The sequence below is a fragment of the Lepisosteus platostomus genome, chromosome 18 (assembly GCF_059453375.1).
Source record: "Lepisosteus platostomus isolate fLepPlt1 chromosome 18, fLepPlt1.hap1, whole genome shotgun sequence".
Classification (NCBI taxonomy): domain Eukaryota; kingdom Metazoa; phylum Chordata; class Actinopteri; order Semionotiformes; family Lepisosteidae; genus Lepisosteus; species Lepisosteus platostomus.
This window is the reverse complement of record NC_142628.1, coordinates 6109284-6133437: the sequence shown is the minus strand read 5'-3', so window position 1 is coordinate 6133437 and position 24154 is coordinate 6109284. Positions and strand designations below refer to the sequence as shown.

Below are 24154 nucleotides of genomic sequence, written 5' to 3'. Positions count from 1 at the left end.
CTATAAATCAAAACGTTCTTAACAGTTGTCTGCAGGTCATGAAATCTGTCAATAATGGCCACGTGCAATCATTTTGGGACCTTATCAAATCAAAACTGAACCAGATGCTTTGCTTACAGAGAAATACGTTACAGTTATTAATCATATAGTTCTAACAGAATACCTTTTTACTCCGACATCACCAATGACTTCATTTGAACATTTTGCATTAAGTCATCTTCAGAACTGCTGGTGGTCTTCGCTTTAACTCAATATCAACTTTTACAAAACATCTCCAGATGGCACGCAGATCACTCTCTGCCCAGAGAATGGCCTCTCACTGTCTCAGCTCCTCTGTGGCAGGCACTGTGTCTCTGTGATGATAAGGGGGTGCAGTATACCTCTTCCAGTCTAGGACCTCTGAGAAGGGCAGAATGTAGGAGTCTGCAATGATGACAGGGACACAGCCAGCCTGCAAGACGTCACTGAGCGCAGCCTGTCCAAGCCGAGCTCCCCGGAGCACCACACAGAACGAGGACTCCTGGCCCAGAGCAGAACGAGAGCAAGGTGAAAGTTTAGGTCTGGGAGGAACTAAAAGAACATCCTATAATTATCTGAAATCATCCTTTTCTAACCCACAGGGCCTCAAATCAAAATGAAACAAAAGCAGTTTCAGTCCCCTACTACTTACTGGATGCCTTTAATAATAATAATAATAATAATAATAATAATAATAATAATAATTCCTTTTCTGAATACTCCACTCAAAAGTGCTTTACAGATAATGGGGACTCCCCTCCACCACCACCAATGAGCAGCCCCACCTGGATGATTAATGTCAGTTAGTGCGCCAGAACGCTCCCCACACACCAGCTCTCAGTGGGGAGGAGAAGAAAGTGATGCAACGCCCTGGGATTTTTAATGATGGCAGCGAGTCAAGACCTCGGTTTTACATCTCATCCAGAGGAAGGTGCCTTTTTCACAGTATAGTGTCCCCATCATCATCATACGGGGGCAACAGAACCCACACAGACTGCAGGGTGAATGGCAGCCAACATCCAGTATCTCAGTGCGAATCCTTCAATTTTGAAGTGCAAAAGATAAAAACCACATATCTGCTCATAAAACGTTTTTCTATGCAGATGTGTCTTGAAAATAGTTAGCTTAGAAAACCAAAAATAGAATTGACTACTTTTGTTATATACGCACCCAATTAGGAATCGCCAACTATAAGATTTACATATCCTGGCTAACAGCTATAAACCCTGTAACCACATGCAGGGCAGAATGAGGAAACGGAGGACCCACCTGCCTTCAAGTCACTCAAATTTCTTAGGCTACACAGCCCCACACTGGAGCCTCAGCACTGACTACAGGAGAGGCACGTATCTCAATAACGGGACCGCAACTCTGCGAGTGCCCAGGAAGCTGCAGGGAATCACCATTTGAGGAATTCTGGTCACAGCTTGGTGATGACATGACCCAGACTGGGACCCACAATGTCCTAGAAGTTTTTAAGAGGTACAGTTTCCAACAGGTAACCTAATGCAGACATAATCTAAAACACTTTACATTGAGCGGAGTTCTGTTTCAAACAAATTTTGTTTTGTTTTGTAAAATTGATTACATTGAACTGATTGAATTAATTTCAATCCAACTTTGCAGAAGGGTAGATTCTCAGATAACAGTCATGCTTATTTCATACTCGGAGTTGCAAAAACGAAAAGAAACATGCAGATCGGTGAATCGATAATGGTGAATAAATCTTTTGATGAACTCGTTCTAGTGCAGGTGAGGGGGTTCTCGTGGGTTTATCACGCCCTCTCCTCCAGAACAGCTCTCATATGCGTGACCACAATGCCCTAGCCCTCCTGATAACCACACTTCCTGTCTAGACAAGGCTGGATTAGAAATATGCATATGCTACGGTGGAGAGATCCTGAACGACACTGTTCAGGCATTCCAAAGAGCAGCACATTTCGGGGCAGCACAAGGAAAAGAACACTAGACACTGAGGCAGAGACAAACTACAGAGCGCCGAGTTAAAAGCCTAACTGTTTTTCCCACTAAATAAGCACTCTACAGGAGCGCTACAGGCTCCGACAGTGCCCTGTTCTGCTGAGCTGGTGTTTTCAGGTTTCGCTTAATACATTCTGTAGCACGACTCCACTGGAAGACTTTTACGTATTAAGTGGTTTGACACAAACGTATCAACCTGACATTTTCACTCTGAGACTATCCAACGCCTGCCCTTCTATCTTCCTTTTTTAATCACAAGCTGTACATTTCAGGTCCAATACAAACCCAGTGGCCTAGGGAGTGTAAGTTTAGAATCTATGGAAGTCTACAGTATCGAATGGAAGGCTGGCTGCTGAGATGCATAGCTTTCTAGTTGTCTTAGTGGCAACAGCATCCTAGATCTGCTGATTGTGTTTCAATGTGCTGATGAAGAAACATGTTGCTTTATACTTCTGTTGGGGCATGGTTTTTCAGATCTAGCTCTGCGGAAACACTTTCTCAAAAATGATTATTTTCAAAATAAATAATCTGGATCATGCACAATGAATAACTCCCAATGTCAGTTAATTTTTCTGTAAAGCAGTGCGATACAACAAATATACTGGTATGTTTATATACATGTTCTTGGGTGGGAAGGGATAATTCTCTGCATCTGATGCAATAAAAAAATTACAGCAGCTTCAGACTGTGCTGGTGGTGACAAAGACTGGCTTATAAAGCTACCAATCAAACTGGAGTCATCGACAAGAAATGAAAACATTTACTGGAAATAATGTGGAGACTGTGGAGAAATGGCAGGTGAAGCTCACATTTACATTTCTATAAAATTTAAAACCAGTTCACTTTCATTATACTAAATCTTTTTTCCCCTAAATTAAACAGAATGACCTTAAAAACCACAATTGACCTCACTTTGATCTGTCAATAAGCATAAAAGGGAATGATTAAACCTAAGGTACATTTTCAGAAAACATTTCATTAGCAATTGCTAGCTTACAATTTCAGTGGAGCTGCTTTTGTTAAAGAAATAAACACCTGCAATTTACAGTCTGTGCACATCCTGTTTCTGCATGATAACACGGGCTGGAATACAGACCATGCAGATGACACAAGTGTGCTATAAGCTTTCTGTATAGTACTGTACCCAAACGCAGAGCAGTGGAAAAGCAAATTTATGCTTTGGGCAACACTTTACTAGGACAGTATGCAAACCAGTTCGGTGGCATTTAGGGTGTAAGGAGAGGACCATAACCGTAATCTAAAGCTTACAAGGAAAGAAAAATCAGTCAGTGCTGAAGCTGCTATTGTGCTCTGTGTAAAAGGCAGCGCCTCACCTGCAGGATCTGTGGGTAGTCAAAGACCTGGTTTTTGTAGCAGCGCTTGCGGACAGATGGAATGCCCTGGGAGAGGTTGGTGCACTTGTCTAGGATGAGGATAGCCTCCCCATTCTCCGCCTTAAGCCGCTCCAGCTCGGACCGGTATTCCCTATGGATGGCTGTTTGCGAGGACAGGATGAAGTAATGCCGAGGACTGGAACAGAGAAGAGGGGCCCCACACCCGAATTCAGGATCTCTAAACATTTCACTATTCAGATCATCTGTAATACTAAACTTTCCACTGAGTAATGAAGAAAAGATGGGATATACAAACAGATGTCTAGGTGCTTCGGAAAAGGAAAGATAAGGTGCCAGCAGTGTGATTTCTACTCCTATTTTGCCCGTGCTTTCCGTGACCTAAACATGAGAGGTTTTCTGTCCAATTCTGGGCATCTATTGAACTTGAACTTTATTGCCATATGTAACCGGTACATGTAGTAGTACAATGGAATGTTTACTTACAGAAAGAAAGACATATTTACTTAGGTCTAGTAGTAATATGTTCCAGACTCCGAAGCAGGAGAAAACTGGAGTCATGCTGGTTAGCTGGGTTCCACACCTTTGCTCAGTACTAAAAGCTCATGAAAGGACGACAAGCTCCTCAGAGTCAAGGGAAACTTGTATATCTTAACGTCATGTGGGACACACCGTTAACATACAGAAAGGAAACTGCTGGAAAGGAAATAACTGCCTGATCGCTGCTACCCCGATCACGCGTACGCACCCAGGCTGTTTCTCTGGCAGCTCCACCTCAGCGGAGAGGGGACTGTACACAGGGGTGCTGACGTCGTAGCCCTGGCGGTACGTCCACGTGGAGAAACCTCCTCCCGCGAGCAGCGCCCTGCAACACACATGCATGTCACCGCCATGCTGCCGTCCTGAACACGGACACCTGGAGAGCATACAGCAACGAATACAGCAACGCTGCCAGAGGCTCAGTCAGACGCATTTGTGGAATTTAAAGAAATTCACAACTGAAACAAAATATTTTACCCCATTTTTAAACAATGCAGCTACGCATCGATTTAGCCTTTGACCTCTGTTAATTCACTGTCAGCCTGTGAAATTTGAAAACCACAGGAGACTCCCAAATATACTCTGGCTTGCATGTTGTCTAAAAGACTCCTTGGGATTCTTCAAGAATTAGACAGATATGGTTCTTGGGTCAATAAGCTACTAGAAACTGAATAAGCAGGTTCAATTGAAAGGCCTCCTCTTTTTTGCAGCCTTTATATTGTTCTGAAAATGTGCAATTTCATGCCTCTAGTCCCACCATCCTTGAGCAAGTTAACATGATTGAAGGACATCCTGGGTCAACAGTCCAAGAGACAGAGATATTGCTCAAAAGTAGAAAGACTGTCATTCACTAAATAAAGATAGCCTATACCAGTCTTTAATTTAGGGTTCAGACTACCACAACCATCACTCTAAAAAGAACTGGAAATACTGGCACTCACTTTCAACATACACTTGCAATTTAATATTTTAACTGTTGGCTTTAGCGGTAGAAAATAAACACATTGTGGCTGAAACCATCATCTGAATGAAGAATAACTTTTTTTAGTGGCAGCAAGGTCTAATTTGTGACTTTGAAGAACCCAGGGGTCACTTGTGGATGTCTAAAAGAAGATAGGATGATATCTCAAAGCAAGTAGACTACAAAATACAACGAAGGCATTTTTAAACTACATAATTGTAAGTTAGGCAATATCCAAAGATGCCAAGTGAGTTATGCAGTAATGAAGAGATGGAAGCATTAGGAATTCAATTTTTTCCTATCTAAATAATGTAACAATTGTGGTTTTGCATAATTCAAATTCAGAATAAAGATTTGAAGTATATTATTTTGAGATATTAACAAATCAATGTCAATTATTTCCAAAACTACTTTAAAACTCTGCCAGTGAACTCTGTTCAGTGCAGTGACACACCACTATCAAGGGGGTTAATATAACACTGGTCTGCTCACCCAGTCCCAGGCTCGACCTCCACACTGTCAGCTGTTTTTGATGAGGCTTAAAGCCAAATGGAACACAGCTGTCTAATCTGAGGAAATTCTCTATATCTCCACAATAAGTGAACATCATTTCAGGGCTTTCTTATACTTACATTTCACCTTTTCTGCAATAACAGGGAGGGAAGCCAATGGAAAAGTGCTTAAAAACCTCCCTGGCTCGAGGAAAGACGATAATTATGTTTGCCCACGTACGAGGCACACTGATCTTTCACACCTCAGAAACTCAGATGCCTGTTTACAAGAGCATTTCCAGCTTGCGTAACCTGAGATTTCTGAAAATTAAGATAAACACAACACAGCTTGCCCTGGAACAGAAACCCCTGTGACATGCCGGTTGTGAGCAAGCCTGAAGTGCTAACAGGGAAAGCCAGCTCGCTCTTCCAATCACTGCTAACCCTCTGACAAACGCTGTGGGGCTCCCAACATGAAGCATGGCGCGCAGTTCAGAGAAGTACTCTTCCAGAACGAGTGCGCACAGTCCTCTCTCCCCTAGACAGCTACAGGGATCACAGCAGTAAGCCAGTGTGACTGGCAAATGGCAATTTCAAATTAGGGGTCATAAAAAAACACAACTGCCAATTCATTTAAAAAAACAAACTGTCATTACAAAAGTGACTAGAAAACAGATTTACATCATGGAGAACCTGCAGTTATTTCCAACAGCATGTCTGTCACTGGCTTTATGTTGTACATTTGTATTGTATGTCTTTAAATTGTATGAGCTCACCAAACCAAATTCGATGTAACTAGTTGTTATGATAATAAAGTACAATCAAGCACGAAATCCAGAACACTTTGTGCAATCAAACCTATAAAGATAGATTCCACAATTAAATGTGTGATATAAAAATCTGAAAACGTCTATTTTTCATATGTACGATTTTTTAAAAAGAAACCTCCACTGAAATAACATTAGTTGAGTGTACTTTAACATCTTTATTAGAGCAACAGCGAGGCTGTAAGAATAGCTACTTACTTCCCCCATCCTCAGACTGCCCTCTAGTGGTCTTTAATGATCTCAGACGCACTACTGAACAAGAATACGATTCAGAAAGTCTAACTGGTGCTGGCGAACTGACAAGGCTGCGGACAATTCAGAAATTTAAATTCTGAAGACTTGTCATTGTTTACAGAGGGCAAAACCTCAGTGAAGTGTTAACTCCCTGTTCACCAGCACGTCATACTAGGTCTCCGGACTCCGGCCAAATGAAGGCTTTGAACAGTGGGGGGCTGTGCTGCCTGTTCTGTTGGTCTCAGTTTGTGGAACGAATTGCTAACTCATATCACATCACAATAGTGAGCACTTTCAAATAGGATCTTAGAATTCACTCTTAAACTCAAGCTGTTAATTCTGTATATACCTGTCTCTTTTGCCTGTATCATTGCACGGGACCTTTAGATAACGCACAGTGAGAGACACTGTACAACAGGAAGATTAATCTCATAATATCTCTTGTATATATGTCGGCATGGCTTCAATTGTAAATTATACTATTTCCAGGACTGATGCTGACTTGACAACAATCACAACATTTAAAGGTTTAAATTAGCTAGCCACTATTATTATGCCATGAGAAGCTTAAAAACAAGTATGAATCTACCGCATCATGCTGCAGTATAGACGGGATATTTAAAACAAGTAGTTCCTAACACATGTAATTACACTTTGCCACGTGCTGCTATAGCTATTTAAGCCAGTGATTATTCTGAACACTGCACCTTCTTATTTGCAGTACACGGTTGGGATCCCATTCAAGGGCTCCTAATAGAAAAGATAACAATGCCTGACCTTTCCTCACAATCGTACATTCACAGTCAACAGAGCTAGGTGTGTTATCCAAGAAACCTTCTAATGGTTCTTTCCTCACAAAACCCTCACGTGAGAGAAGAATCACACGAGGGGGTTTCTCTTGGATGTTTGGGGAAGACGAAGGCTTAGTACCTATCTCTGGGCACGTCCAGCGCAGTGTTGTAATCAGGGGGCCCCCCTGGCAACATATTGAACAGCAAGTGGTTCATCCCATGGTCCCACCTGCAAGAGAAACACCCCTTCACAAAACAAGGGAATAAACAGCCCTGGAGCCACTGGTTATGTCATTACATCCGTATATTTCTGCTTAGTTCAGCTTCTGTCTGCCGTACATTAAATAAACCTATGAAAAACAAAAGCAATCATCGCAATGAAATCTAATTTCAATATCTGACTTCGTCATCAGGAAAACTGAAAAACTTTTATTTAACCTCCTAACAAGTTAAAGCTAAAAAATAAGAAGTTCTAGATCCGAATCCACAAAGACTAATCTCTTCTTGGCTGCAGAGTGGAATGTGCTCGTTTGCACTGCTGGTCTCTCTGGGGATTGAGCACAGGTGATCAGAATGTCTCTGGACTGGAATGGGTCAGCCTGCCTTGGATCTGAGGGCCTAGCACAGTACGGGTCTCAAGTAACGGAGCGGGGGGCTTCCTAAGCGAGAGGCGTACCTCGGCAACATTGCCAGGGCCTGGGCCGTCTCCCGGATGCGCAGAGAGTTCTGGTTGAGCATGTCGATGGAGGGGATGAAGAGGCAGGCTCGGTTCATGTCGTCGGTGTAGAAGTCGCTGTCAGAAATGGCAGTGAGCAGCTCATTGTACTCCCGCGACAGCCCCGTGGTGCTGATGTGGCTGCCAAGCTCATCCACGAAGCGCTGCAGGGGATAGATGTACACCTGCACAGAAGAGACAGACACTGTCAAAGCCACGGCCTCTTCCAGACTATCCCAGCACACGCAGCACACAGCCAACACAATAACCGCAGAAACAGTTCCCTTTTCCCCGGCAGACTTCTAAAAATTAAACACAACACGTGCAAAGGATGTCTGCAGTTTTTTAAAAAAGAACAGATCTTACTTGTCCATGTTGAGATGTGTTCTAATTATGTTACCGTTGAAATTGTCTCAGGTTGCCTGTGCAATGCCCAGACGTTCAGACACAGAACTTCATCGCTTGTTTAGGCGTTCTCATCGTACTTACCTCTGTTCTGACTGCGTTTGCTTGACCTAGGACTCTTGGATTACCCTGCTCTGCTCACTGTTTACCTTGGCGTCGGACCCACTTGTCCTTCCTGGTTTGTTGTCTACAGATCTCTCCCTGGTCATCTCACTTGTGTCTCCCGGTTTCAACCTGCTGCCTGCCTGACAGATCCCGACTCCAGGCCTGAGCTTTGTTTTCGCCCATTTCTCGCCACCGTGCAGCCTGCTTCTCGCCCAGCTGACCGCTCACCTACGCCCACGCCCGGACCCAGCCTCCAGCCTCCAGCCTCCAGCCTCCGACCGCTGCGTCGGATCTCAAGCACCGCGATATCAGAGCTACCGGACGGCAGCTTGTCGTCGCGCCACACCGTACCTTAATCCGGTTCTTGGGGTTGTAACCGCAGCGGTACACGTCGAAGCAGGTGTGCATGCGACAGCTGAGGTCCCCCCTCTCGGGGATGGGGCTGGAGACGGGCAGCCGCACCTCGGGGGCATCGTGCACGCTGCGGCGGTCCACGCTCCAGTCCACCGTCGACTCGATGGAGTGCGGCCAGAACTGGAACATGCCGGTGGCGATGAGGCCCAGGAGCACCACGGAGAACAGAGCGATGTAGTAGATGCGGTGCTTCGTCTTCATCCGCGGGATGAGAGCTGGTCCCCGCGAGCTGTACTTCACCGACGCGCACATGCTGAGCCCAACCGCCTGGCTCAGCCACTGGGGCCACACAGACAGCGAGCAAAAAGGGAGACAGTGAGAAGACAGCTTTCCACAGCAGGCTAGAGGAGGACCGGTCAGCCACAGAGAAACATCTGTCAAGTGCTGGAATTCCAGGCTCAAACGGGGCGAAACTGGCAGATATTTAAAAAAAACAACCAAGTTTTAAAGACCTGATGTGATGTGAAATTAAAAATGATTGTGCCCTTGAGTGAGTGAAAGAGTGTAGCGGGGATGTTCAGCCCTGGTCCTGGAGAACTGCAGGTTTTCTAGAGCATGTTAACTGCTCCTAATTAAGCAGCTGAGTTATTCAATCATATATAATAAGAAGAGAAAGACTGTTTTGTTTTTCTGTCTACTTTCTGCTGAATTAATCTACTGCGCATGTTTTAATTTTCTCTATTGTTTCTAGGTTTTAAGACATTAAATGGCTTAATCATTACGACTGAAATCAGTTACATTCATATCAATAAAACATTTGCTAGTGGAACTCATTAAAGTCTATATTCATATATGTTGGAGATATCTGATGTCATAAATCTCTTCACCTTATAGCTCATAAAACAAAAACAAGAAGAAAAAGTATAGCCGTATTGTTACACTACAGAAATGTGAGGTAAAAGCAAAATGATTAATCTACCCCAATATGATGGTGAGAGATTGTACTGTAGCATACCAGTAACAATTATGTCACATCTTGGTGAAAAAAGAGGAAATATATTCTTAGCATATTACTCAAAGCAGCTCTGCTACATAAACACTTGGGGACTTTTAAGGCTCATAGAGTCACTGGATTCCAATTCCAAAAGTCAAAACAAGTAACAGTGATCACCATTTATCGACCAAGACCGAACCAACCACCTGCAATTACACAATCCAAGGAAGAGAAATAACTGGGTCAGCCAATACACATAAACACCAATTCATCCAATTACCTGTCAGGTACCTATGCCATTACACTATGTTACAAGACCGAACAATTACATTTGTGCTTCAGTATGGATGTCAAATCCTGCATATAGACAGTATTGTGTTATCTGATGGATTCCAGCCCACTGTTAATCACTTGTACAGCACAAATGTACTGAATAAACCTCTAAAGCTGTGCTTTGGTCTGTGTAACAGTTATTATTTTTCTGTGGGCAAGTTAATTAGACAATGTAGGGGTGTCACGGCAATATTGTAACCACATTTTGAGATATGCCTCACACAATGTGACCAGCACTAGTGTCAACACAATCCCTTACACGTCCAACAATAACTCTCTCTTCCAATCAGCAACATCGTCAAAGATTTTCTGGTTTAAAGGGGGTTCAGCATCAAGCGCTGACCCACTGTATCGCCGAATTTTAAGACTATTAAAGATTACAGATTAGAGCTGAGCAAATATTTGAACATTTGGCACTTGTTTTACAAACATCATAGTGGAGACCCAACAGACAGACATGACTGTATAATAGAAAAAAGGCAAGAAATGAGCAAGACGTGAATTTATATCAGCTGTCCGCTATTTTAAAAGTCTACTAAATGACGATCAAAATTATAGTGGTTAAGGGGATTCTGGTCAGTAGCTTGTTGAAGTTAATTTTTTACCGCTATGGTTCACATAGGACATTATTACTCGCACCACGCTTATCTTACGTGGATGATTGCCAACAATACGCTAAAACCTCCAAAAACAGAAATCACAGCGCACACAAAAATCAAACCTAAAATATGCGTATCATCTAATCTATCAACTACAGGAACCTGATTAGATTGGCAAAGAGAAATAACGCACCTGAATAAAATGTATGGAAGTAAACAATCAAAAAACCCATCACTATTCGTGTCGTTTTTACAAACTACTATCCGTTCAAACTGACCTTCATATATCCCAACTGCTGCAGAAGCTGACGTTTGATGGTTAATTCATATCTTCACTTGTGTTTACTACACAAGATAAACAGCCGCTTTAATGATGTTTAAGACCATTGAACGAAAGAGAAGTATAGGAAGAATTTAACCTGGAAATCATTATCCAAGACCTGGACGTGATATTTACCACAGATACTACATGCGTATAAATTTAAATAATGTTGAAACGTGTGGAAATGGTGACACCTAGCGATGTGGAGTCTATTTCATTAGAGTAGTATTAGACATTTTACCGTAATAATATCTTATAGTGTTTACACTAGTGTGAGTTTTATTTCATGGTAACACGCTTCCTTACAGTATTTCATTGCAGCAGGTTTGAAAACAATTTGGTTAACAGGAACAATGTAGTACTTTTAGACCTTTTGCAGACTTATACAGAAATCAAAGTTAACTTGAGTCCTGTAATGTCGTACCGTGATTACAGTATATACCAGCGAATCAAAATGAATAAAATGTATAAATGTTTTTCCAATGCGGTATTCTCTGTCATAACAGGTTTGACGCCACTTTAAAATGTGTGGTTTATATGAACATTTAGCTTGTTGAACAGATCTAACACATTATGAGACATTACGCCTTGCTATTCTTCATGAGGACGGCAGAGAGCAGTAGCACATTCTTGGGTGCGCTGTAGGGAGAAGACCACATCTTTCATCCATACTGGGCTGTATCTAAGACTGTCAGAACCCTTTTCGACATGAACAAGAGGTACAGGTATTGAAAGCACAGGTGAACAAATATCCAGGGCCTGGTGGTATTCTACCAAAAGTAATGAAGGAAACAAGAGGTGTCATTCACAAGCTGTGAGCACGACTCTTCCAACAGTCACACATGAAAGGGGAAAAATACATTAGCTGCAAAATTGCCAATATACACAAAAAAGGGCTAAAATATTATGTGCAGGATTACATAGAACTTAGCTAGATCACACATATGGCAATACAATTCTTGGGGATGGTCAAAACAGTTTTAGAAAAGGCAAGTGATATTTAACTTAACATTCTTTGAGCAAGCAACAGAAGTAAAGAATACAAAACAGAACTAATTATGTGGTATATTAAGATTTTTAGAAGACTTTTGTTCAGTTTTGGTCATAAAGTCTTAATTCTTATATTGCAGGCAGTAAGAATTCGACTTTATTTATTTGAAATGAAAACTGCTTTAAGGACAGACAACACAGATTGATGAGGTGAACTGTCATTATGAACACTCACTGCACATTCAGAAATAATGTTTGCATATGTAGTGAACAAGCCTTGTCACTAAATGTCTGTTTTTAATTCAATTTTGTGGATGAAATTCAATTTTATGTTTGAGAATTTTTGCAAGGTGTCAGTTCCACTCCGTGCAGAAATAAACGAGTGGCATGTTCCTCATTTGAAACCACAGGCAGAGCAGCTGAAGTCTGGTTGTTCGAAAATACAAACGTAGGCATTTCTTTAAATGCAAGTGTAGTCTGCTGATTATCATGAAATCTTTTCTGAGATCTCAGCACTCTCTTCCACTGTGATTTGAAGTTACACTATGTCTCTGTATGAGTTTCAGAGAGGACATTATATAGTGGTTGATTATAAATAATACATGAGTACAGTGTCCCCCTGTGGGACTGTCCTGGTTCTCTGATATAAACAGCAGCTGATTTCTGTTTTCTTTCTGTATTTATTAACCTTCCATGTCACAATAACCACTTTCACCAAAGTCCACTTTAATATTTTTTCCTCTCCCCTACTCATCCTCAGACACACACTTATATAAAAACCAAGGTGCTTGTGAGAATTTCCATTTCCAATCCAGTTTAACAAGCAAAGAGTTACAGTCCAAACACACAAGCCAAACAATATTACCTTACCCACTGGGACACACACGCAAACTGAAATGCTACAATACACTACAGAGACAATGCACACTAGCTGAGTATCTGACCAAGATGCGAGACAACAAAGAGAAAAAGACCCTGGCAAAGTACTTGCTCAGTGATCAGAACCTGGCCATAGAAACTGGGTGACACAGACAGACCTGGCTGCCCAGAGAGGCTTGGCTGTGCTCTCTGCGAGCAGGGAGAAACAGATTCAGATAGAAGACAGAGTACACTGTACTCTGCTGCACTGCAAGAAATATTCTAGGATTAGACTAATTCTTCCTTAAATGACAATTCTAATCCCAGAATTCCCACAGAGCTTCCAATCCTACTGGAAGAGTTGGCAGCTCCGTACATGATCTCCTGTCAGAGCTTGAGGAACAGAGCGAGCCTGTCTCACAATAATGTTTTAAGTGATGTCCTGTGTGTAAATGGTCAATAGTATCATCCATTCGCAACATCCAGGTAGGGCTGCACATTGGTGGTGGTGGAAGGGAGTCCCCATTACCTGTAAAGCACTTTGAGTGGAGTGTCCAGAAAAGCGCTATACTGTATAAATGTAAACAATTATTATTAGTAGTATATTTGTACTGTAAATGTTTAATAAATGTTGTGCTAGTTGTTTCTGCTTTGACGACACTGTAATTAATCATTCATAATAAATAAATCCTTACCATGGCCGTTCCTCACCTCGCCTCTATGGAAGTTTACATGAACACATGTGCAGGAAAATAAATTCACTGGCCAAAATGTTAACAATCCCTGCCAGATAACATCCTGGGCTTTTGCGGCTAGTAAGAACAGCAGGTCTTAATGATGTTCTGGATTTTGAGTGTCCAGGTACTGCAGGAATTGGAACAACCATTGAGCATGTTGACAGACTAAATTATTAGGGACATTGCTGGTGATCTAGATATCAGTTGATGAGCTGTTCATAAGATTGTCAATGGACATTTGGTTGATATTCCAATAAATTAATATAACTAAGCAACTGGTGAAATATTAGTCCAGGATTTGATGTGATCAGAAGTTTGCAATGGTACCTCAGTTTCCTCCTTGGCTAAAAAAGTCTAAGTGAAAAATGTTGACTTTAAAGATCATGGAAATCCATCCATTCCTTTTTCTAACCACTTCATCCAGCTGGGTTGGGGGAGCCTGCTTTGGCATGTGATGTTCACAATGCGGGGTACACGTTGGATAGGACGCCAGTATCATGCTGATCCTTCCCTGTGATTGGCAGTGAATAATCCAAATTGAATAGCACCCATCACCATTATCATTTAAGACAAACAAAGATAAATGTTACAAAATCATTGCCTTTTAGCGCCTGCTAATACAACCTACACAGGCTGTGTGTAAAGCTGCACTATTTTAGTTTTCAACATGATTGCAAAGAAATGCAGCATACCATTTATGTGACATCTGTGTAAGGCATAGCCATATACTGTAGTTTTCTAACCTTCTAGACACAATGGGGTTTTTGAGGGAAAAGAGTTTTCAAAAATTGCAATTCAATTTCAACCTTTGAAGTCCTGTTGAAATATTGTACTTTTAGTGTTTTTTGTTTACATGCATATTTTTTGATCCGCTGTAAGTGGTGCATTATGTATGTAAAAACAGAATATGAATATGTACTGTAGTATAAATATTTGAGACCCAGCTCTACTACAGTTGTTAAAGGCAGTATTAATCACTACCATGAATACAAGGTTCTCAAGACAGGCCATTGAGGGTTTTCTCAAATGATCTCATACAGGTAGCTATAGAGCGCAATTGGATGATCTCATTACACATCACTGGTATTGAGACGAAGTTCACCACTCCTTTTACAACACTAATTTAAGACTAATTTTACAATTACCAGTTTCTGCTGAAGCACAACGAGCCTAAAATGTTCTTTTGTCTGATCATCTTAACTTAATCAAGGATGAACAACTCCTATGCCTGGTCTTGCTGGCCCTTTGCTCTTCAGCAGAAAAAGAATGAAAATCCCAATGTACAGACAGGTTACAGAAACATGTTTTTTTATTATTAATATCTCTTATAGATTCTAATACAAATGCATACAGATAAGGTTCAGCTAAAATCACATAATAATAATTATTGCAATTAACAACACAATACAAAAAAAGCACCATAGGTTGGCTTTCAAGCTAGGTGGCAGCCACACTGTTGCCTGTTGAATAATTTCTGAACAGGGATTTAAATAGCAACGGACTGCGTGTGGTTCTGCCAGAGCCAGCTGGGGGATGGGGGATACAGCAAGGGTATACTCTCAACACATAGGCCCGATCCGCTACGCCAACATTCCTCAATATAAATATGCTTCATCCCAAAGTCAGTGCAGTGCCCTCCTCCTCCTCTGCTTAAGAAATCCAGAAGTAGCAGGCTTCAGCTGGTCCACAGTATATCACGATTTGATCTGATTTTTCTCTCCAGCTTTTTTTTCCCCCCATTTAATCATGCCCTGTACCTCAACGTTCCAGCCATGAAGTACAAGCCTTTTGGTTATTCCAATTAAAAAAAAAAAATTAATTTACAAGCAATCGTCCTCCAATTTTCCCTTTCGACAAGTCCTTTGCAACAGTGCCATCTACTGGATTCCACGAAACAAGCACATCGCAAACACCATGGCAAAAAGCTGCGGAGAAAGAGAAAGGAGGTCAGTCTCTTTGCAGTTTGAGTGTCCAGTAGTGCTAATTCAATGGTTAGAGAGCATTTTCTCGCAGTATAGACTACAAAAACTCTCTGCACTTTCTCCAGCACAAAGAAGAAGATAACAGAAACCTAAGGCAAGTTTGCTTCTAATCCATATGGTATGCTGTGCAAGTGAAACATTGGAGAATTGCAGAAGAATACTTAGCCTTCATGTCAAAAATATCAGACATGAAAGTGCTTGCATGCCTAAGACTGAACTACAGTCTCAATGCTTGATAGCACAGATAAATGAACGACAGCTGCAATCACATTCACGACCATTACAGGTAGTCCAAATATTTAAGAGACACAAACTGAATAAAATATTGGAGAAGAAAAGATGAGAAGACAAGTAAACATGAGATCAATGCAAAAGCAGTCTATATAAAAAGTAACGTGGTTCTGTACAATTCCACTGCATGCCTCCTGCTTCTGACAGCAGAATGCAGGCAAACAATGTTTTCAAATACATATTGTTATTTAAAACAGTAAATAAAACAGATGAGACCATATATAACAATAAACAGTCAAATGAAAAAAAAACACACAAGAATTCTCTAAAAAAATTATCTCCTGTATGACATTATTTATACAAGGTGAACACCACAGTCTGCGGTCTCTAGGAGCATAATTACTTGGGCTGTCAGAAGTATTTTTTTCGGTGTTAATTCTGGTCCACCAAGGAACAGGGACAATGCATGGAGCAGAGAATCCTACCTCAATTGTCAACACCACGATGGCCAGTGCTCCAGCAAGGTAAATATATGTCTCAAAGTAGTCCACAACTGCGGTGTAACACCCCTTAAAAAAAGATAGGGAGAATTAAATCACTAACCGCAAAGATTAAGCCACAGCTACATCCCAAAACCACACAACAGTGGAACTGAGTGAAGCGCTTTAAAATTGTGTTCTTAAATCAATAAGAAGGTTTACCTCCAAATCTCATTTGGGTTGCATTACTACATCTCTGTCTGTATGACAGAAAGACAGGCTAAAGCCTAGTATTATCCTCCATTTCATTATAGCAGGTAACTGGGGCATTTCACCTGTCTTTACAACTCTTACTGACAGCTGGTAATCCAAGTGTTTCTCACTTAATATGCAGATATCTTACTGATAAATGTATTAGCATTTTTGTTGGTGATCAGAACATAAATATGTGATAGATGAAAGTGATTGGTTGAGTAGCACCATTCTTGATACAGATAGCTTCCCTGTACATGTCAAACTGAGAAAAAAAACAAGGAATTAATGTACAATACAAAACAGCGAGAGTGCAATATTAGCCTTTCCTCTATGAAGCAGAAGCTTTCTCCCTGTGCATTACTGCTGGTGAAAACCAAAAACAATGTATGGATGGAAACTAGTAAATTCTGCATTTGAGAAACTACTTCCATATAAAGAATAATTAAGAAACTAGAACCTTCTTAAGAGGAGTTAGATCACTCTAAAATATAAAAAAACAAATAACCCTAAAAATAAGGAAACTTTAAAAGGAGAGTAAGATTACGATAAAATTTTAAAAGCAACAATCTTACACTAACAGACCACTTTTCTTTTTAAAAGTGTTCCTCTCAGTCTTGAATCAAATGAAAACCAGCAACAGATTGGCCATGTAACAAAAACAGGGATACAGTGCACATACTGTAGCATATTTTGACTCATAAGTTAAAAGTCCTGTAGTTTTTGTGTATTTCAAGATTTTGCTGAATTATCAAGCTGTCCTTTGGTTGCCCTCACGCTAAAGTACATGGAAAAGCTATGAGGACTTGAAAGGCTAAAGAGGCTCCCATGATATTACATCAGCTCCCATTTTCACCAGTTATTAGTTTATATGTGAAAGCTTTGCATCACCGATCCAGATTTTTACTTTTGATGTGCATTAAATGGTGACCCATTTCTTCAATGCAATTGGACAGATATAGCAAAAACTTGCACCAAATGTCACTGTCACAATGGCAACAGTCTCTGGCTTGTTTCATTATACACGCAAGATTTACACAAAGGATCAACAGCTGAACTGGCACTGAATGCTTAGCTAAGTATGTTTTTTTTTTAGAGTTTTAAAAAGAGCTGAGGGGTTCACATAGCTGGAAAGTAGGTATGTCCGAGAAACTGTTTTTGCAAAAGATGAAATCCCAGAAAGAGTCCTCCAGTGTTTGCTGTTTATGGGCTGCTCATATTGTGGTTCAGCGGAAGCAGCCGTGTAGAACAAGAAGGACATGACAATAACGTGTCATGTTCAACAACACAAACATCCTCCCATCAACCAGAGAGGTGACAAAGTGAGAGAAACCCACAAAGGGGCAGAGAGCCAGATACGACCTACACTACTTCTCAAGTAATCATTTGCGAATCTCTTGTCTAATACTATGTAAATCCCTGACTCTTGTGGACTAACAGTTGCCCCTCAAAGCTGATGTGTCTGAAAGCGTGGCTGAGCATGTGTCACCTTGTTGTTGCGGAACAGCAGGCTACCCATGAGGCACTCCTCTAAGCTGATATAGGTCTCGTCTGTGGATTGACTGTTCCTCTGGCAGCAGGCCTCTGGGACCACGTCATTGGGATTGATGTTCCTGAAGAGGCCATTCTCAAAATCATCAGGACCGTTCACTCCACAGCAGTCAAACTGGAAAGAAGTCCAAAATCACTTTACACCACGTGGTTATAATTGCAATATGAGAACAGTAGAATACTGCACTCCTACCTCTATAAAAGAAACTTCAGACCTACTGTATATACAGAATAATATTGTAAGGACTTCCAAGGTTTTGCCATAGTTTAAATATAGACTTATTTCATATCTATAGTATATTTCATTAACCTCTATTCCTTGTTCATGACAGGTAACAAAATCTTTACTGTACTAAGGACTTCTTGAAGCATAAATGAAGCAAGGGCACTCATGTGAATACTGCTACAGAAAAAAAAAACAAAAAAAAAGCCTATGTACAATATAGGCTCAAAAATCCAACAAAACTCTTCAGAGTCTCTGTCAAGAGATCAGTAGAGACTACCTGCAGCAGTTTTGCATTATCTTCTTTTACTGAGGACCGCAGCAGAATAAACCAGCCTCACCGTGGTCATAATGGCATTCCACGTGGCAGTGAAGACGTCAGTGTTGTTGTAGCCTTGATAGTGCGTCTTCAGCTCTTCTGTAAAGTACTCTCTCGTTAGCTGGCGAGAGAGAGAGATGATGCAGACACTGGTAAGTGACTATGAGGAGTGGCAGGATGATTAAGAGTGCTGTCTCCAGAGAAAATAGGGAGATTTTTTCTCCTTTATTGGCAAAAGTGCTAGCAGAGCACAGAAACAATGTAATTCAAAAAGTAGAGGAGGCATTTGAAGGGAAAAAAATAGTCTAATTGTTCAAGGTCATGGCAGACCTTAGAGGGCTAACAAGAACCTAAACAAAAGGCACATAAATCCGAATGCTGCTAGTGTGAAACACAACAGTCCTCAAAATTGATGTCAGTTTGTTTTTCTGATATTTTAAGGTCATAAATATTGTTGTTTTTTCAATATTAAGTATTACATTTAGTGTTGTTTCTGTTACTTGCAGAAAAAAAAATGCATACACATTATCTCCTCTCTTTGTCACGGTAGACAATATGACACAAACCATGCCTTTTTTTTGTTCCTCAGACCTGAACCTCGATCGCTTTGTGATTTAGACCCCCTTTACAAGTGGTTCAGTGTTTGGAATAACACTTTCCAGGTGAATTAGAGAAAAGACTCACGTGGTCTCTGAATATGAAGGCAAGAATGGCAGCTGCCAGCTCTGCGAGGAATATGATGAGAATTAGCATGAAGAACTGGAGGAAGAGAGAGAACACTAGTATTAGTGTCTTTGGTCGACACGTTTATCCAAAGTAGTTGTCGTTTGTACACATTTATACTGCTGGGTAATTTACTGAGTGAAGTGCCTTTCTGAAAGGCACAACAGCACTGCCTGACATGGGATTTGATCTCACTACCTGCCAATTAGGAGTCTAAAGTCGTAAACACTACTCCACACAGACTCCTTCATGATATTTCAAGACGGACTAATTGCTCCTCAAATGAAACGATTATCTGGCACCAAGACTGTAGATATTCCCCCACCAAAATCACTATTTCACTGTTTTTTTAATCAATATGTTTATTAGGTTTTCGCAAAAATAGTTTCAAACAGACAGTGAAATACAAAAATACAAGAACAGTATGAATCCCTTTCATCCCACCCTGCCGACCCCTTCACTACTTCACTCTTTCTCCAATTATAAATCCTACAAGATAGATATTTTATTTAAAAAAATAAAAATGTAGGTGTTATAAAATATTGCAAGATAATTGGCTATGTATTTCATACAAAACATTGAAAATACAACTTTTTGTTACAAGATATATTTAGCTTGATTTATTTTTTATTTATGTCCTTACTGAAGTCATCTTCAAAACATCTGGGCTGAAATTCAGTTGGGTTGGCTGAACGGCTTCCTCTCATTTGCCAACTGTTTTGTGTTTCTCTGACACTTGATTGTATATATTTTAAAAGAAACCAGCAGAATCCTTGAGCAAAGTGCTTTTCCAGAAGAAGCCTCACAAACACAGCATTATTACGGAGCCAAATGTGTCAAAACCTTTTTTCCTAACAATAAAACAGCAGTGTTTTACCAAGGACGTTGTTAATACACCTACTGTATCAGACAATAAAAAAACACTACAAACTACAGAAGACATACACCTAACCCACTACCCATGTTTGAATAACCACTGGGAATTTGGATGAAATAACTGATTACAAATGGGAACTCTGCAAAAGAAAGGAGGCCAGATGTCTGCTATGAGGTCTGTGTTGTCTCGGAGGGTCTGAAGTGTACTTACGAAGAGAAGTAGACACTTGTTCTCCCGGATCGCCCCACAGCATCCCAGGAACCCCAGCAGGAAGAGCATGGCGCCCATGGCCAGGATGACGTAGGCGCCTATGAAGAGCAGGGGGTTGGCAGCCACAATCTCCTGGAATCCCGTGGGGTCCACTAGCACCCAGATGCCCACCCCCAACAAGAAGGAGCCCCCAAGCTGCAAGACAACAACCGGAGCTCAGCACCAGGGAGCAACATGGGGACACACCTGCCTGAGGTCCATCTTGTCTTCCCTCCCCCGCTGAGAAATGCGCACTTTATTATAGTTCCTCACGCTTCACAAAAATTCATAAAACTGCAGTAGCAAAATAAGTAAATATCTTAATTCTGTCTGTTAAGCTAAGGAAGCATTCAAAGCATTCACAGATATAGCTGTTTAGGTATTTGGATAAGTTCTTGGCTGCACACAAATCATCCTTTTAAAAGAAGCTGGTATGATTTCTCAGAGCGGCACATGAAAGAAGAGAGAAAGGGGAAGGAACTATTCTGGCGGTCATTTTCAATAGGGGGCGCTGTGTACATCCCGCCCTCAAACTCTCCGAAACGAGGGGAAAATCCAATCAGACCGAAGTTAAACACCTGCCAGCACACCATTATCTGCAATGGGCTGCAGCTAGGAAGACCTTTCACTATGTTTTCTGTAGGAAATGTAAGAGGCTCTTGTTCTTCCTCTCTGGCCTGTGAAACCTGCGTTCCTTTCTTCCTGTCATATCAGCCATCTGTCAGTCTGAGCCAGATGCTTGCATAACTGCACGGCTTCCTGACAGACACTGACAGAAGCCCAGGAGTCTGGGAGATGGAGAGTGGGGAACTGACAGATACACATTGAAAAAACCCCCAAGGACAATACCTTCCTGCAGCAGAAGAGATTCAGCACTGCAGGCTTTCAGTTATGGTTAAGAGAGGAAAGAAAAAGTTTTGGTTGTGAAGATTTCATTTGGCACCACTCACAATACAGCATTCAACTGAATACATACCTGTATAGCAAAGTCTATAAGAGTTGATTGATTAAAGTTGATCGCATCACACATAAAGAAGGATTGTGTAACTGTAGAACATTTATTAAATCGTTTCTAGGGAGCAGCCACCTGTTAGGGTGATTGCAAACTGAAATAATAAAAATCTTTTTTTTTTGAAGCTCCCCAAAAAATAACTTAAAACTGTTGTCAAACTCGTTTCATTGTATAAAATCAGAACATAAATACTGCTACTGAAATAGCAGCACAGCAGGAAAACAACTAATAAAACCAGCTGAAGGCCTTCTTTTAACATGTGCAAAAGAGAAAGAAACAGCCGTGTGGTTTCACAATACTTACAAAGATGAAAAAGTTGAAGACGAACATGAGGTACTTGATGCAGCTCAGACAGTCCCCCTCCATGGCCTTGCTTCTTCCTTCCAGCCTGCCCGATCCCCTGTGGAAATGCAAAATCTATTTACTCAATTATCCGAAGGATCCGAAAGTATCAAGTACCAAGTATCCGAAGAACAAGAAGCCCCTCCAGACCTGCATCTCTTTACCAACTCGAGAGTAACAGGGGCACAATGTACTGTCAGCGAGCTCTTGCAAGACTCTCCACATTTGAGAAAGCACTCAGCTATTATCAGCTTAATTAAGATAAAATATTAGATTAAACTATGTAATTGTATTTTTTGCAACTTGATCCCCAGTGTCCAAATGCAGATAAAATCAATGGAAGAGGAATACACTGGCAACCAATGCTACAATAATGACCTTATCAGAGGTGACTAAGAGCACCGGACTTATTAAGGCCATTCTTTAACAACACCTCTTCTGACAAGACTATCATTGAAGTAACAGACAATATTGTTATTTCATTAAACATGACGAGGATCAATGTATACAGTGAGTCTGAGCTATGTCAAGCTTTTTAAAATAAATTTGATGACCTTTGTCACAGCTGTAAATTTAGTTTGTGCATGAATGGATACAGCAAATAACAACATCTAATCTCTTAGCTAGCAGACATTTAGCTGGAAACTTAATTTTGCTTTTTGTGTTTCACTTTGAGTTTGAAAGGGCAAATCTCTAAACTGCTGTTATCTGCACTTCCTGTTAATAGACAAGATTACATTATTACCACCAGTTCCTAGAAGATTTACAAGGAGCTGCTGGCCAGTTAATGTAGCACAGTAAACCCTCAGTTTAATCAGGCTTTGCTTTAACATACTTCGGATTTAATGGACAAAATCTGCTAAAAGTTCATCTAAAAGAAATACTGGATTTTCCCCTAAATGATGGGGAAATGCAAAAATAATAAAACAAGGTAAAATAAATACTACAGAGATTTAAAATTCAGGAATATCAGTGGTGCACTGTAGGGTTAGGTCATTTATTTACGATGGGTGTTTGTGTTTTGTCTGCTTCAGCGAATTTTATACAGTATATTTACAACATGATACAAAAAGCTTGTACATTTATGATAAAAAAGCACAGAAACAATTTTTCATAGTACAATTGTTAAAATATGTTAAAAGATCCAGAAAGCCTACATATATAGTGTTTCTGATATAATAGTGCATTTTTGGACTGAAACTTTCATCTCATTTGAAAGTTTCTTTCAAAGCATCTTTACTCATTTTTGTTTATCAGACATTCGGCAATAATGGATACCCCCTTCCCCTATGACTCTGTTAAGGTGTACTGTACTCTGTACACCTTTCACCCATCTGCTTTACAACACGCTCAAGTTCGTATTGCACTAGTGTGAAGAGATAAAGGGCCTGGAACCCTTCACAAGAGTTGAATCCCTAGATGTCAAGAACCGTGAAGCTGGCAATCCAGCTCTGGAATCAATACAACAAAATTCGGAGAAAGCAAGGGTATTTCAGAGACCACGAACAAATGCCTCCCGTTTCGTTTTAAGGGAGAAAATGACCACGAGGGTGAGCATGTAAGAACGCAGCACTGTGCTTCACCTCTCTTAGTGAGGGGTGAAGCAGTCTGAAGCAAATGACTGCATTAGACTTGAACAGTCAGCACTTAAAAGGAGGCTGCCAATTCTGGATTTCTTTTTGTTTTTTTGTGCAGGACTGTATAAAGCTTTTACCAGGGCTTAGCCAGCAGGAGGGCCCCATTCGTGCAGCCCAGCAGAAAGGAAAAAAGCATCCTTTCTAATGAAGTCAATAGTAGAAGCCCCATGTGTAATAAAAGGCAATCTCTATCTGACAATGCACTCTGTGTAATTGCAGCCCATTAGGGGGCATTTAGTTTAATGAAGGAGAGGCTTTTCATTAGTGCTGGGAGCCAAAGGCATCCTGTACAGTAGGTCACGGCCTCACAATAATTTCTCCATCGCCAAACGGGTCCCCGTGAATATTCCTCATAAGGCTTTCACATAAAACTGCAACCTCAGGGTTGAATTTGTCAGTCACACAGAGATGTACGCCCCTGTCACTTCTGCACCACTTGCTTGTGGAGCAAGTGGAGGGGGAGCTGTGAATGATCAAAACCACGCACAGACACAAGTAGTTTTCCATTTTAAAACCAAGGCGCCTCAGCATTGAAAAGAGGGGTTAAAGGAATAAGCCTTAACAAAAACATTTTGCAAAATTTTTCCATAATCATTTGATCTGCTTTTCTGAAGTCATCTTCCGTGAAAAGAAAAACCGAGTCTTTCAAGTGGTTCAAAGTGGGAACTTTC

At 40.9% G+C, this 24154-nt stretch overlaps 2 protein-coding genes across 4 annotated transcripts in view; both read right to left on the bottom strand.

The window, feature by feature from the left end:
• The window catches only part of ext2 (exostosin glycosyltransferase 2), a 38570-nt gene extending 27421 nt beyond the window's left edge, over positions 1-11149 (bottom strand). The window contains exons 1-7 of the mRNA XM_088611024.1: positions 10978-11149; positions 8771-9112; positions 7871-8094; positions 7334-7423; positions 4099-4215; positions 3333-3528; positions 381-520 (exon numbers count right to left, since the gene is read on the bottom strand). Coding sequence (XP_088467150.1) covers positions 381-520; positions 3333-3528; positions 4099-4215; positions 7334-7423; positions 7871-8094; positions 8771-9112; positions 10978-10983 — 1115 coding nt within the window. The 5' untranslated portion in view covers positions 10984-11149. The remainder of the gene's footprint in view (positions 1-380; positions 521-3332; positions 3529-4098; positions 4216-7333; positions 7424-7870; positions 8095-8770; positions 9113-10977) is intronic.
• A 3748-nt stretch (positions 11150-14897) lies between these two features.
• tspan18b (tetraspanin 18b) overlaps positions 14898-24154 on the bottom strand; it is a 53491-nt gene continuing 44234 nt past the window's right edge. For 2 of the 3 annotated variants that reach the window (XM_088611030.1, XM_088611028.1), the window contains 7 exons: positions 21808-21904; positions 20454-20648; positions 19328-19402; positions 18666-18764; positions 18040-18216; positions 16305-16388; positions 14898-15531 (listed from right to left, as the gene is read on the bottom strand). In XM_088611030.1, coding sequence (XP_088467156.1) covers positions 15484-15531; positions 16305-16388; positions 18040-18216; positions 18666-18764; positions 19328-19402; positions 20454-20648; positions 21808-21870 — 741 coding nt within the window. In that variant the 5' untranslated portion in view covers positions 21871-21904 and the 3' untranslated portion in view covers positions 14898-15483. Of the gene's footprint in view, positions 15532-16304; positions 16389-18039; positions 18217-18665; positions 18765-19327; positions 19403-20453; positions 20649-21807; positions 21922-24154 lie in introns of all 3 variants that reach the window. The other variant, XM_088611029.1, reaches the window with a different exon arrangement.